Below are 12726 nucleotides of genomic sequence, written 5' to 3'. Positions count from 1 at the left end.
TTATACATGAATCGAAACCACAGCACTTTTCATCATGAGTAATGATTCAAATGGACAGTTGCAGTTTTGTGCCTTTTGGGGAAGGGTCAAATTTAAGTTGCACTTACTGATGTCCACTATCAAATCAAGATTATCATGTGACCTAATATAATTAGGCTCTAGTAGCAGGTCGGCAGAACGTACTACACCTGCGCAAAATCCGTTATGTATTGTGCATAGCACTTCGGCCGAATGGCTCATATAAGGTTGTATATGCGCATATAAGGTCAACACTCCGTCTGTAGTTTCCAAATGTTATGTCGGAAAAGATATCTTCTGCAACAGGCAAAATCCTGATGGAACGTTGACCAAAAATCCAACGAAAACCGTGAAAAATGTGGGGTTTGCGCAGGCGCAGTACGTTCTGCCGACGTGCTGACTCTAGTTAGCCTGTAAGTTCACTAATATTAGTGTGCAGCTTCAAGCAAGCTATGAAAAAACACACAAATAACTTTACACTCTAAGGTTACAATTGCCATAAAAGTTGTGTATATAAAGCATTTCACCACAAAAACTACACTTTCTACAATGCTATGACAAGATGCATATTCAACAGACTTACAACTACTAGACTGCTATAAGTACAATCAAGGCACATTATCCTTATTTCAAATCCCATATATATATACAGAACCTTTACAATCACATTACTAATTAGGTACAGAGCATTAACAAATTAATTTTAGCATCCTAGAACCAACATTACTACAATTCATCAGCTATATGAAGACAGTGCCATTTAAGTGGACAATCTTTAACCAACCTGGGTCAATAAACCAAGAAAATTCAACTGATTTAATTTAAATATAAATTATGTGGTCAAACTGGAGAGCAAAACTTTGTCACCGTCTGTCCTATTCCTAACCACATCAGAGCAGTTGGTATCTGCCACCCATCTCTAGAGCCTGTGCCTTTTCATGTGAGCCAGCCAACTTTCTTGGTCAGTAAATGGACGATCACAGTACATGCAGACAAATGTCAGAACCGTCACTTGCTGTTCTTGCTCTGGCTCTTCCTTACTGCACGATGGCGTCATGTATCGTATAAATGTACTCTCGGATCCATTTGGGCCGCTGAAATCATTCAGGTTACGTGACACACTGCTGCTTGCTGGAGGTACTGGGACTTGTGAAGCAGTGTGCTTGATTGGGGATTGGCCTATAACCCCTAGCCTTGCTCTTGTTCTCGGACCTTTAGGTAGTCTTGCTTCACTAGGATTGCTAGCATCCTCATTCTCCATTTGTACTGTCCTCTTTTCGCCATCAGTGGAATGGCTATTACCATCACGAGCTGCCTTTTTGTGCAGCTTCATATGGAATTTGACTTTGTCTTTGGTCCTTGTGGAATATGAGCAGTGTGCGCACTTGTATGAGTACATAACAAAGTGGTGTTCCAGGTGAGCAGCAGCCTGGTCAGTCCATCTGGACCGGAAGGGGCAGTGGGGACAAATATAATGCCTCTGGCCATTGATCAAAACCCTCTTGAATCCCTGTTCATATATCTTGCGTTGTAGAGATCCTATCCTTCCCCTTGTCTGCTTTTGTTTTTCTTGAAGGTCACTTTCCTTCTTGTCTTGAGACTTGCCGTGCCACTCTAGGTGGAAGGACAGCTGTTGTAGACGGCTGCAGGAGAAAGTGCACTCGGGGCATTTCAACGGGAGATCAGCACAGTGGTAGCGCTGATGCGACCTGATGTAACTTGCTGTTTTAGCTAGGTAGGGGCACTGGCTACACTTGTACTGCCAGCTGTCTCTGGCACCTCCTACTTTCTCAACAGTGAGGATACTCCCTGCAGTATCCACCTTTTGACCCTTGGTCTTAGCTATGGCATACTTCTTATGGATCCTCATGTGCACCTTGATGGAGGCATTGGTGGAGTAAGAACAAAGACTACACTTGTTTAGATGGTTTGCTCCATGATTGCTTGCATGTGCAGAACTTCTGTGAAGTTTATCAGTTGAGTAAGGGCAGTGCTCACATTGATATTTGCGTTTCTTAATCATACTTTTCCCCTGCATTTCATCCTCCTCAGCAGACTGTGCTGTGAGATCGTTGGATGTTTGTGCGTCATGCCTGCATTCCTTTTCTTGGTGTCTCTCATGGACACCTTTGTGACTTTTAATTGATCTTTTGGAGTCAGCACTGTAGGTGCACTCTGGACAGGAGTACAAAAACTGTTTGAGATGGTGAGAAACATGGTCCCTGACACCCAGGAGACTGTTAAACTTGGAAGGGCAAGCATTACACGAGTACTTTTGTCCACTGTCTGATCTTGGATCAGTTTTGTAGGCTGCAAGAGGTGGTTGGACAACTCCCACTACCTTGTACATGTTTTGAACAGCACTATCTGAGACCTCTTGATTTTGCAGATGAACTCTTCTGTGCGGCCCAAGTGTTGTCATCCTGTCTGAGGAGTAGGAACACAGGTTACACTTGTACTTTCCCCCTCCTCCTGTGGAACACCATATGGACATCCATCTTTTTCCTGCTGTCAGTTTTGTAGGGACACTTTGTACATTTTTGACATTTCTGGGGTGACAGTCTCTTGCTCTCATTCTTCACATCACCATGCGGTGTATCTTTGATGGGCGTCACGTTCCCTGCATGTGGGTTAGTATATCCTTGTAGGTGGATCCTTCTGTGGACTCCCAATGCTGATTGGTAGTTTGTTGAGTATGTACATATATCACAGTTGTACTTTGCTTTTGTCCGATGGTGCAACAAGTGGACGCCCACTTTCTTTTTACTATCAGTACGAAAGGGACACTCAGGGCACTTGTGGTTATAGTACCGCATGCCTGATGGTGTCATGTGTGGAAACCTTAGGAGTTTTCTCTCCTGTTTATCTGTTTCTTCTTCAGATATACGTGCAGTTGATTTGCTGGCAGCTGATCTATCCATTTTTAAGGCACTTCCGTCTTTGTGAACCCTTTTATGTACCTCAACTGCTTTCTTCGTAGATGACGAAAATGTGCAATGATCACAGGGGTACTCTAGGTCAGCATTGTGGCCCATTCTGTGTTTCTCCAGTTCGTGGTACCAGTCTGTCTTGAATGGACACTGCTCGCAGTTGAAGATGTACAGATACTCCTCCATCTTTCGACGGAAACTACTGCCTTCCAAACTGCTTGTACTTGGTGTCTGTACATCACTGCAGGGCAAAGGAGATGTTACTGACTCACCAACATCTGCTTGTAGACTGACACCACCATGAGTTTGCATGTGAAGCTGCAGGGATTCGTAGCTGTGTGTTGAAAAACCACATTCTGTACATAGTTTGGCTTCGCGATTGGCATTCTTGTATCTGTGTACTCGATGGTGTACCTCAATTGCTCCCTTTGTAGCGGCAGAAAAAGAGCACTTGTCACAGGGGAACTCTGCTTCACTGTTGTGGCCACTCTTGTGTTTCTCTAGGTCATGAAGCCAATCAGTTCTAAAAGGGCAATCTTCACAATGGAAGATGTACTTGTATTCATCCACCATCATCCTGGACATCAGACTGGTCTGTCTTCCTTCCTCTTCATCTTCCTTTTCAACAGTGATGTCAGTGTTGTGGCCAGTTTCATTTTCATCCTTCTCTGCTTCAAGATCTTCCAAAGCAACATCTGCATTACCTGTCTGATCATCATGTACTTTTTCGTGAACTCCATGATGCAGCTCACTTGTCTCTAAGACAGAAGCAAAGGTACTGTTATTGTTTGTGTGCTTTGATGCCCCATGGGACGTTTTGTGCTGTTCCAATGTGCAGAAAAATCAGTCTTAAATGTGCACTCGTCACAAGTGTACATCTCACGGGGCTTGTCCATGTTGCCTCCACTATCTTCTGTATTTATTTCCTTATTTGTAACATCAGCGGGATTACCAACGTTGCTGGAATCATTACAGCCACTTGCAACAGTGGCTTCTGCTTGCTCGCCTGCTTGTGACATTTCACGCATCCTTTTGTGCCAACGCCAAATTACGTGACACTTCTCATGACGCTCTAAGATGGATGCTTCATCTGCAGTGTATGGGCATTCTTTGCAGCGGTAAAGCAGCTGCTGCTGTTCTGCAACTTTGGTGCCAGACTCTGTCTTGTTGCACTCATCTGTGGCTGTTGTACCAATGGGAGTTCTTGCAGTCCCTTTCTTTGAATCAGGAGAGTGTATCCCCTGATGATTTATCAGAGCAATCTTGTGTGATGTGGAGAAAGAGCAGAATTCACATGAAAATTTTTGACTCAGTTCGTGATGTTTCATATGGCTAATCAGCCACCCAATTCTGTCACATTTGAAGGGGCATGTGGTACACCTGTACATTTTCCTTTTGGGGCGTGTGGGCGTGTCAGGAGGTGACCCGTTGTGAGGATCAACTATCACACATGTGATTTTGTCATTAGCATCTCTCTCTTCCAGTTTGTTTGCCTGTTCCTCTTCATCTGTACAGGATTCAATTTCCATTGCAGTATTTGTCACCCCCTTCTTGTGAACTGCCATGTGAGCTTTAACTGACAACCAAGAATTGCAAGAGAATGAGCACTTAATGCAGCTGTACTTTTTGGTTTTGGCCCGTTGCGGAGGACTGATGGTATTTCCCTCATTGAAGCTCTGGTTTGTGAAACTGGAACCTGAGGTTTCAGACAACACTTCCAACTCTCTCTGTGAGGACTTGTCATTACATTTTTCTATATCTCGCACTTCCAACTTTTTGGTGGCCATCAATGATGTAGCTGGAACTTTGTACGTTTGACTATCACAGCTGTTTGCTTCATTTGTCTCATGAACACATTCATCTTTCTGTTCATTCTTGAGATCATTAGCAGTGGTAGTGCGTTCCCCTATGGTGGCAACATTTTTCCTTTGTGTGTGCCTTTTAGAAACCTTTCTTGTGTGCTTTTTACAATGTTTTTCAAAGCTTGCCAGGACCAAGGTGGAAAAACTGCACCTGCTGCACCTGTAGACCCTCTTATTTCTCCTCAATCTCCTTCTTAGCTGCCGTGCTAAGACCTGTACCTCAGCCTTGTCTTTCTTTCTTGACTTTTGGTTGCGGTCCTTTTTGTGCATTCTTCTGTGACTGCGGATTCCAATTTCTGTGGGACAGGAGTATGTGCAAACGTCACACGGAAATTTTGCAGACACGACATGGCGAGCTCCATGCTCCTTGATACTGGGGTATATCTTGTCTGTTTTGTAAGGACAGTCAGGGCACCGCCAGAATGTTCTGGTTCTTACCTTCCCCTGTGTTGGATGAACTATTATAGCTTTCCAACCAGCCATGGTAGGATCTTCTCCTTGACAGATATTTCTGGGTGATTTCTTCTTTCCACGGACACTACGTTTTCCGCCTGCATTATCTGTACTTGCTAGGACTCTTTGCTGCAGTGGGCCGGCAGACTCATCATTGACCGCATTGCTGCCTTCCTGACTCAGCATCACCGACATGCTCTGTGCATCAGGATTTGACAAGTCACAGTCTGTGGGTCCAATTTTGTCGGAAAGGACTTCAACATGGCACCCTTCCTTCAACGCATTGCACTGGGGACTGTCTGTGATTTGAGGCACTGAACATGTATCTATGGACATACATTCACTGTTCACCTCTTCACACTTAGCACAGTGATTTTGTATGTCCTTCACTGAAAATGCAGTGAAGGAGCAGATGTTGCAGGTGAAACTATGCTTCCACTTACTGTCCGACAATTGTTCTGGCTGTAAGTCTTCTTCACGCTGATCGCATGATAAGTCTACCTCCTTGGGGCAGGCCTGGGACTTGTCCAATGGTGACTCACAATTTTCCATCTCTGGCATGTCTTCCTCTAATATCTTCATTTCATGGAGGGTACAACTGGTGACGTCAATGGGAACTGAATTGTTTTCATCTGCCAACTCTGCATCTTCTTCCATCAGGTTTTCCTCACTGTTAGCCATGTTAGGTACCAATACATCTTCCCCACTGTTGTCTGTTACTTCTGGCATGGTTTGTTCCCTAAATAGGATACCTGTCCTCTCTACTTCATTGGTGTTTGAAAGATCTAGAGGTTCCAGGTGCATCTTGCACGAATTTTCCATATTTTTGTCACCTGTTAAGCCCACACTCTTTCTTGCAGGTTCCACAACGATCAGTTCCGAGACATTGTCTTCTCCTTCACCTGCAGTATGGTCTGGGATACTTTCTGACTTCTCTCTCCCGTCATGGTGACGCTTCGAATTCAGGGTATGGCTTAATGTATGTTCCTTGTTGTGACTCTGTAAGATCTTTGTATCCCAACTTATAACCTGTTTTACAGTTTGGTTTTCTGACAGTTCTGTAGTTCCTACCCCGATGACTGCATTGGTCTCTTTTTCAAATGGAATGCTTTCAGCCTCTTTCATAGCTCGCCCTTGTTTCTTCCGATCAGTGATCAACATATCCAAAGAAATTGCTTGACGAAAGCCAGATGGATAAGTGAAAGATGCCTTTAGTAATTTATGTGGTGTTTGTACCGGGCCTTCCTGTTCTTTTGTTTCATTTCTTTCTACCTCAAGACTTTTCTCTTCTTCCTTTCCATCTTCTGACATCAGTTTATCATTTGTCGTTACTGGCAGAAGACAATTTCCTCCCACTTCTTCAGCATCTTGTAAAGGTAGGTCAAGATAGCCTTCTTTCTGTGCTTCTGTACCCCTTTCAGGTGAATTTCTGAAGGAGGTCTTGGTACATGATGTGGTTTGTGTAAGATCTTCTTCAGGGATGAAGCTTGGGTTACATTCGACTATGGTTGTGTGGTTATGAGCATCAGTGGACAATGCAGTGACACTTTGGTTACCGAGTGTTCCCTCTGTAACACAACCAACATGTGACAAAGATTCCGTCATGTCAACAAAAGTTGACGACTGATTCCCTGTGCTACCTGCTCCTAGATTTAAAGACACATGGTCTGGCCCAGTCAGACAACCTGTACTTGTTTGAGGATCTCCTACAACTGCAGGTGTGTCCTGGGATCCTACTGGACTTGACTTGCTACAACTTATAACCCCTGACTCATTTGCAACCACCGGTACTTGTATTACCATCTTATTGGACTGAACGTCCTGTAATACATATATTATTGTATCATTGCTGGATTTGACTTCCCGTACGTTAGGAGTACTGGATGTAGTTGCTCCATTGTTGTCAGTCTCAGCGCCCTTCTTGTCACCACCGACAGGACTAGTCCAGCTGCAGCATTCAGTTCCGCTGGCATACACTTGTGTTGCAGTACTGTCTTCTGATGAGCTCATTTCATCCTGGATGAACATCAAAGGAAACTAAAAGGTTAGTTTCAAAAGCCTACTATATGCTAAATATACAAAAACCTACTATACTACGATACATATACTTCAAAGGCTGGTTCTTTCTCGTATTATTACAGTCAGTTGTAGATTACAAATCTCATAGCCATTCGAAAGTCATATTGTAAATGGTCGCCAGGTGCAGGTTTGCTGTGTTTAGTGCAGACTGGGACTGGCAAATTGCCCAATCTCTGCCTATGATGACAGCTTCATTTTCAATCGTGGTAACTAACAAGATATCTTGATGAAATCAGCCAATTTGCATTTATTTGAACAGCATGACAGTCTTTGCGCTTTGTAAAATTTTGCCAGCTGGGTCTTTCTGCATCAATGGGGCAGTCTATTGTAAAATGATGGAAATTTTGCTAGTTTTCATATTCTCTACATTCAAATATAACAAAATACAAACTTATCTGTTGCAGAATATTGTGTCTGGTGTTCTTTACAACAAATTGGTAACTATGGCTACCCTGAAATATAGTACTGATTGTCACGCTTAAGGCTTCGAAAGGTAAGTTAAGTGAGGACCTGCATGCCCTTTTCCGTAAAGCGTAATCAGCCCCCCCCCCATCAAGTACGTCCCACACATGCAGTCTTGTATGACTGCGGGCCTGTGGCGCGACAACTCGCGCCTTCGGCACTCGATAGGGGGAAATATTGTTCAATCAAAATCGTGCCCCACCATGCCAAATTTCCTGCCGCTGCCTCTGACCAATAAATCGGACCCTGTCTAGAAGGCCATGGTAAAATCAGCAAAAGTTGCAAATCAGGTGAATGGAGTGCCCCACAACTAGGAAGCCAGTATCCACAGCATATACATTTCCGCTATACTTTCTCAGTCTTCATAGCTTAGTGTGGTCATAATAAGATTCATCGTCAACTTCAATCAACATAAAATCAAGAGTTTTAATGCAGAACTAGACAGTTGAATCTTGCGTTAAACATTTAAGTCAGTTGGGAAGCCTCATGATCTAACGTAATTCGTAATCAGCTTTGAGAATTTAATGTCATTCGCAATCAGCAGCGGAAATTTTGCGTAATCACTACCCCCCATGCAGGCCCTCTTAAGTAGGTAGAACGTAGAGTCACAGTTAGTGACTAAAGCAGACAAGAATCCATGACTTTCTGCAGGCTAAATGAATAAAGTGTAGTTTCACGTGTTAATCACATGGCCTTTTGGCACCAAACTTGTATTGGTTACAGGGTTGGGCAGCGGGATCCGGGATGAAGGTTAACTTCTGTGCTGCTCACCACCGACACAAGTTGGGATGTAGCTGTTGTGGCACAGCTCTGCCCTTCCATGGTCCTCACTGCAACCTTTGCTGATCCCGTTTGCTCTGTCAGCCCTCTTTCACAGTAAAGACTGCCTGTTGGATGCATTGGACAGACAATATTTAATTATATTCATCAAAATTAATAGTATGCTGAAAATTTTAGGGTACATACAATAAATTGTTGTGTTTGCAGTGGTTTTATGTTGGCAGTTTTCAAAAAGACTTCTCTGGCAAATACATGCACAGCCAACATGCTCTACAATATCATACTCCTAGGACTGTGTTTCAACAGGTTTACCAAACTCCATCTTGTATGACTTTTTAATTCCCAATCACACAAAATATTCCTTGCCATGGTCCTAACAGTTTTCTACAATTGTATGTATTTCGTGCAATAGATTGATACGGTTTTATGTTTTGGTAGTGTGTCTGTCTGTCTGTAAACACAACAAGAGTCTACAGGCAACAATTCTCTGTGAAGTTTTATCTTTTGCAGATTGGGAACAGTACCGGGTATATTGTATGTAAACAGTGAGTGAGCACTTTACAACTGGTAACAACCTATCGTAAAAATGGCTAAATCCCTGGTTAAATACATAAGATCGCGCTCGTGGTGGCCGCCCCCCTTGGGGTGGGGGTCATAAACCCCTGGTTGAGAGTTTGTATAAATAAGTAAATAAATGTATGTAGCCTACATAAGATCAATGCAACAAATTACTAAACAGATGAAAACAGTCATCTTCCATAACAATGTCTCTCATTTACTGCATATTATTTATTTTATAAGATATCATGGTAGAGGCAAACTATAAGTCACAATATCCTAACAGATACTCGCAAACGAGTACAAAAAAAACACCGCTTACTGTACAACACAGCTAGCTGAGAGTCTAGCCTTGTTAGCTTTGGTCCGCCAAAGCTAACAAGGCTGGACTCCAGGCTACAATACAGCACCTCGCCTACGACACAATTATGAAAATAGAGGTGTTTCTAAAATATGGATTTACTTAAATATAAAAACTGCGGCAAAAAAAGGAAAACATGCATCAACACGAACATAACACGAAAATACCTCACTATGGGCGACGAAATGGATGTTTCTAATTAACAAGCAACCCTTACTTCTTCTAAAGCAGGTGGAGACATTGGGGCCCACCACCGTGAAACATCATTTTGCTGCTGATTATAAGACATGTGAACTCAAACCTGAACCCTCAAAACTCTTTGGTTACTGTATTACCATGGACCCTGTGACTTCACAAAACCAGATTAGGCCACACCAAGTAAATTTTATGGATGACATCCTTTGGAGACCCTAAATCTAATGCGACAGGGTCAAAAAAAAAACAAGAAGGGCCCTAAAAAACAAGATGCCTAGATTAGAAATATACTAAGAGACGACAAATGTTAGGACACAAATTGAATGAGGTGACACAGTGTAACAAGCAAGAAGTCTTTTATTCATCATCAAAACAGCAATAAATCAGGTGGAACAGCAGTTGTCGTCCTGTCCTGTTTCTTTCATCACATTTTTGCAGGCCTGCAGAAACAAAGCATGTGCTCTTTACCCATTTCGCGTTACAGGTTTCACGTCAATCTAACGATTTGAGGCACTGTTGTGACTCTTTGGTCATAGTTACAGGAAGCGGAATTTCTTTTTTTTTTCTAGGAAGAGGCCAAAATCAATGCGCGCGCGGACGTCATCCATAAAATTTACTTGGTGTGGCCTTAACTCATTAATGGGGATAAACGGTTGAATTTAGCTTGGTGTGAACACAAATCAACAGCTTTTTTTAAAGTTTCCCTCCGTTCTTCAGAAAGTGAGGTGGTTTGGTAGGGGTTCTCCTCGTCGAAAAACCTCTTGTGAACGCTATGCGAGTCAAATTCATCCGGCTTTCAGATATAGAGCCTGATCTCGTCCGTGAAACTAAGGCCCGGTTCACACGTGCGTCGTTTTTATGTGTCGGGCGTCGTACAACACATTTTTCAAGCGTGTAAACAGGCCCGCCACCGCCACGCTGCGCCTTGCGTCATTTTTTCTGTGGCACCTTCAGGAGGTGCCACAAGTGCGTTGCGACACACAGCGGAGAGTCTGCGGGTGCGGAAAAACATCATGTAAACAGACCTGCGTTGCGCGCAGCCCATTTCTGCGTCACAGTAGGTCATGGGTCATGTGCAATTTTTTTAAACAATTTCTACTTGTTGTTAATTGTTTCTTCGGATTATTTTGTAAAGATTGTTTGCTCAGCATTACTGATTGTTTGCTGAGCATGGCGGAAGTCAACAGCTCTAACTGAAGCAGCGCTGAAACGCACTGTTTGATTGGGCTGTGTAACTGTGACAGAATGTTCAGTAATTGTGGCTACACTGGAAAGCTGCCCGTTGTATATCGTGGTTCCGTTCTCTATGACGTCCAAGCGGTCTTCTGCACAATGCCCGGCGCTGCAAGTACGCGCGAGAGAAGAAAATCATCATTTGTCGCATGAAAAACAACAACAGCGCTTCAGTTCCTGTCTGTCAAAGGTCGCGGCAAGTCAGGGTTCACCACGTGACGCAGCACGATGCAGGCCGATGCAAAGCGGGAGCTGCGGTCCCTGTGTGGAAACGGGAAAGTGTCGTAGGCGATTTGGCACGCGCGTGCAACACACATATAAACGACGCACATGTGAACCGGGCCTAAGGCGGGCCAGCTATGATTCACAATGATAGGGGGCCCGCATGCCCTTTTCCGTAGAGCGTAATCGGCCATTTTAATTCGACGTAGAGTGTAGACGGACCGTTCTAATTCAACGTAGAGCGTAATTGGAACGTTTTGCGTAGAGCGAAATCGCCGTGTTTAATCTACGTAATGCGTTGTAGGCACTTGGAAGTTAACGTAAAGCATAATCGAGAAGCTTCCTCAATTCAGCGTAATACGCCATCTCTCAAAATTTAGCGTAGAGCGTTGTCTGGCCCCCCATGCAGGCCCCCATGATACTACAGCTCACAGAAAATTAGGCATGCAGACCCTCGTGCATTTGTGGGAGGGGGGTGGCTGAAACCTTGTAGGAGAACACCTGAGCTAGTCTTCAACTGCCACACCCACCAGCCTAGACCAATTATATCTAATATTGCCTGTTTGACTGGACTTCATTAGCACATTGTACTTCTGGTTCTACGCGGTAATTACCAGTACCAGTTTCCAACCCGTGCCCTAACCCGGAAGAGTATAAAGAAACTAACCACTGATCGCTTGGGAAAGAGTACACAACGAAACGCGGGTTGACTTTTGTTGTTGGTAAGCGTACCGCGCTAGGCGCGATCAGGACGAACTTCTACCAAACACAACATAAAGATATCTAATTTACACGCTACATACACGGCCGCGCCCTCAAGATACGCACTAGACTAAGACTAGGAGAAAGTCTGACAGGCCGTGCCACAGCCTTGTGGTGTCGGTATCGTGGCTTTCCCGCCAGATCCTACACTAAACCCGCCCTCTGCAACCCCGGAAAACTAAAAATGGCCACTCTCAGCAGTGGGGACCGATAGAACGGGGCGGTGAGCAAGGAAGGGTCGCCAGAAAGAGTTCGTGGAGCACAGATCACAGGCTGAACTATCGAACAAGTTGTCGTACGACACTACACACATCTAATAGGTTCAAAACCGTCACTGTTGTAAAGAAAATGGTTTTAAACCGCATACAAACCATGTCAAGGACCATGCATACAAAGACGCCCGCGAGCATGGCATAGTCTTTGCAACGTCGACCAATGGGGTGCGGCGATGTGGACTATACCACTTTGCATAAATACGGGGGTGCCCGCTGTGCAGGTGGCACTACGGGACTTTTGAATCAACCAAGCTCCTTGCATCAACACAAACTGTTTTTTCATCAAGATAAGCAATTAAAAAGGCCTCTATTAAGTACGCTCTAAACTTTTGTTCGTTGCTACAAGTTATCTATGGATGATGCACTCATTAATTTTGAAACAGGCCCGATAATGCAGATACAATGTACAAGCGTAGGCAGGCAGGCAGGTAAGATATATAAAGATACAAATGTACAAGCAAATGATTCTTCCCTGGTGCTGTTCATCCAGTCTTCTGTTTCCTTAATTCATGTAGGTCAAGGGGATTTAATAAATC

The 12726-nt window shown here is 43.9% G+C and overlaps 1 protein-coding gene across 3 annotated transcripts; it reads right to left on the bottom strand.

Moving 5' to 3' along the window:
• Positions 1-315: 315 nt before the first annotated feature.
• LOC109475539 (zinc finger protein 600-like) lies at positions 316-12363 on the bottom strand. 3 transcript variants are annotated; one of them, XM_019776189.1, is made up of 3 exons: positions 12287-12363; positions 8576-8691; positions 316-7279 (listed from the first exon to the last, which is right to left on the bottom strand). In XM_019776189.1, exon 3 carries the CDS (start codon positions 2591-2593, stop codon positions 938-940), a length of 1656 nt encoding a protein of 551 aa, XP_019631748.1. In that variant the 5' UTR covers positions 2594-7279; positions 8576-8691; positions 12287-12363; the 3' UTR covers positions 316-937. The 3 variants fall into 3 exon arrangements, with proteins under 3 accessions (XP_019631748.1, XP_019631747.1, XP_019631746.1); XM_019776188.1 differs by having other exon boundaries at positions 2112-7279; positions 8526-8691; XM_019776187.1 differs by having other exon boundaries at positions 2112-7279.
• Positions 12364-12726: the final 363 nt, after the last annotated feature.

Source organism: Branchiostoma belcheri, unplaced genomic scaffold (genome assembly GCF_001625305.1).
Source record: "Branchiostoma belcheri isolate BF01 breed outbred unplaced genomic scaffold, Haploidv18h27 scaffold34, whole genome shotgun sequence".
Taxonomy (NCBI): Eukaryota; Metazoa; Chordata; class Leptocardii; order Amphioxiformes; family Branchiostomatidae; genus Branchiostoma; species Branchiostoma belcheri.
This window is presented reverse-complemented; position numbering and strand designations above follow the sequence as displayed.

Excerpts from the sequence above, each read along its gene's own strand:
- LOC109475539 (XM_019776187.1), bottom strand. The coding sequence starts at position 8,626 with ATGGAAGGGCAGAGCTGTGCCACAACAGCTACATCCCAACTTGTGTCG. Across the intron at positions 7,280-8,575 it reads CATCCCAACTTGTGTCGGTG|GATGAAATGAGCTCATCAGA; the intron begins GTGAGCAGCACA and ends ATGTTCATCCAG.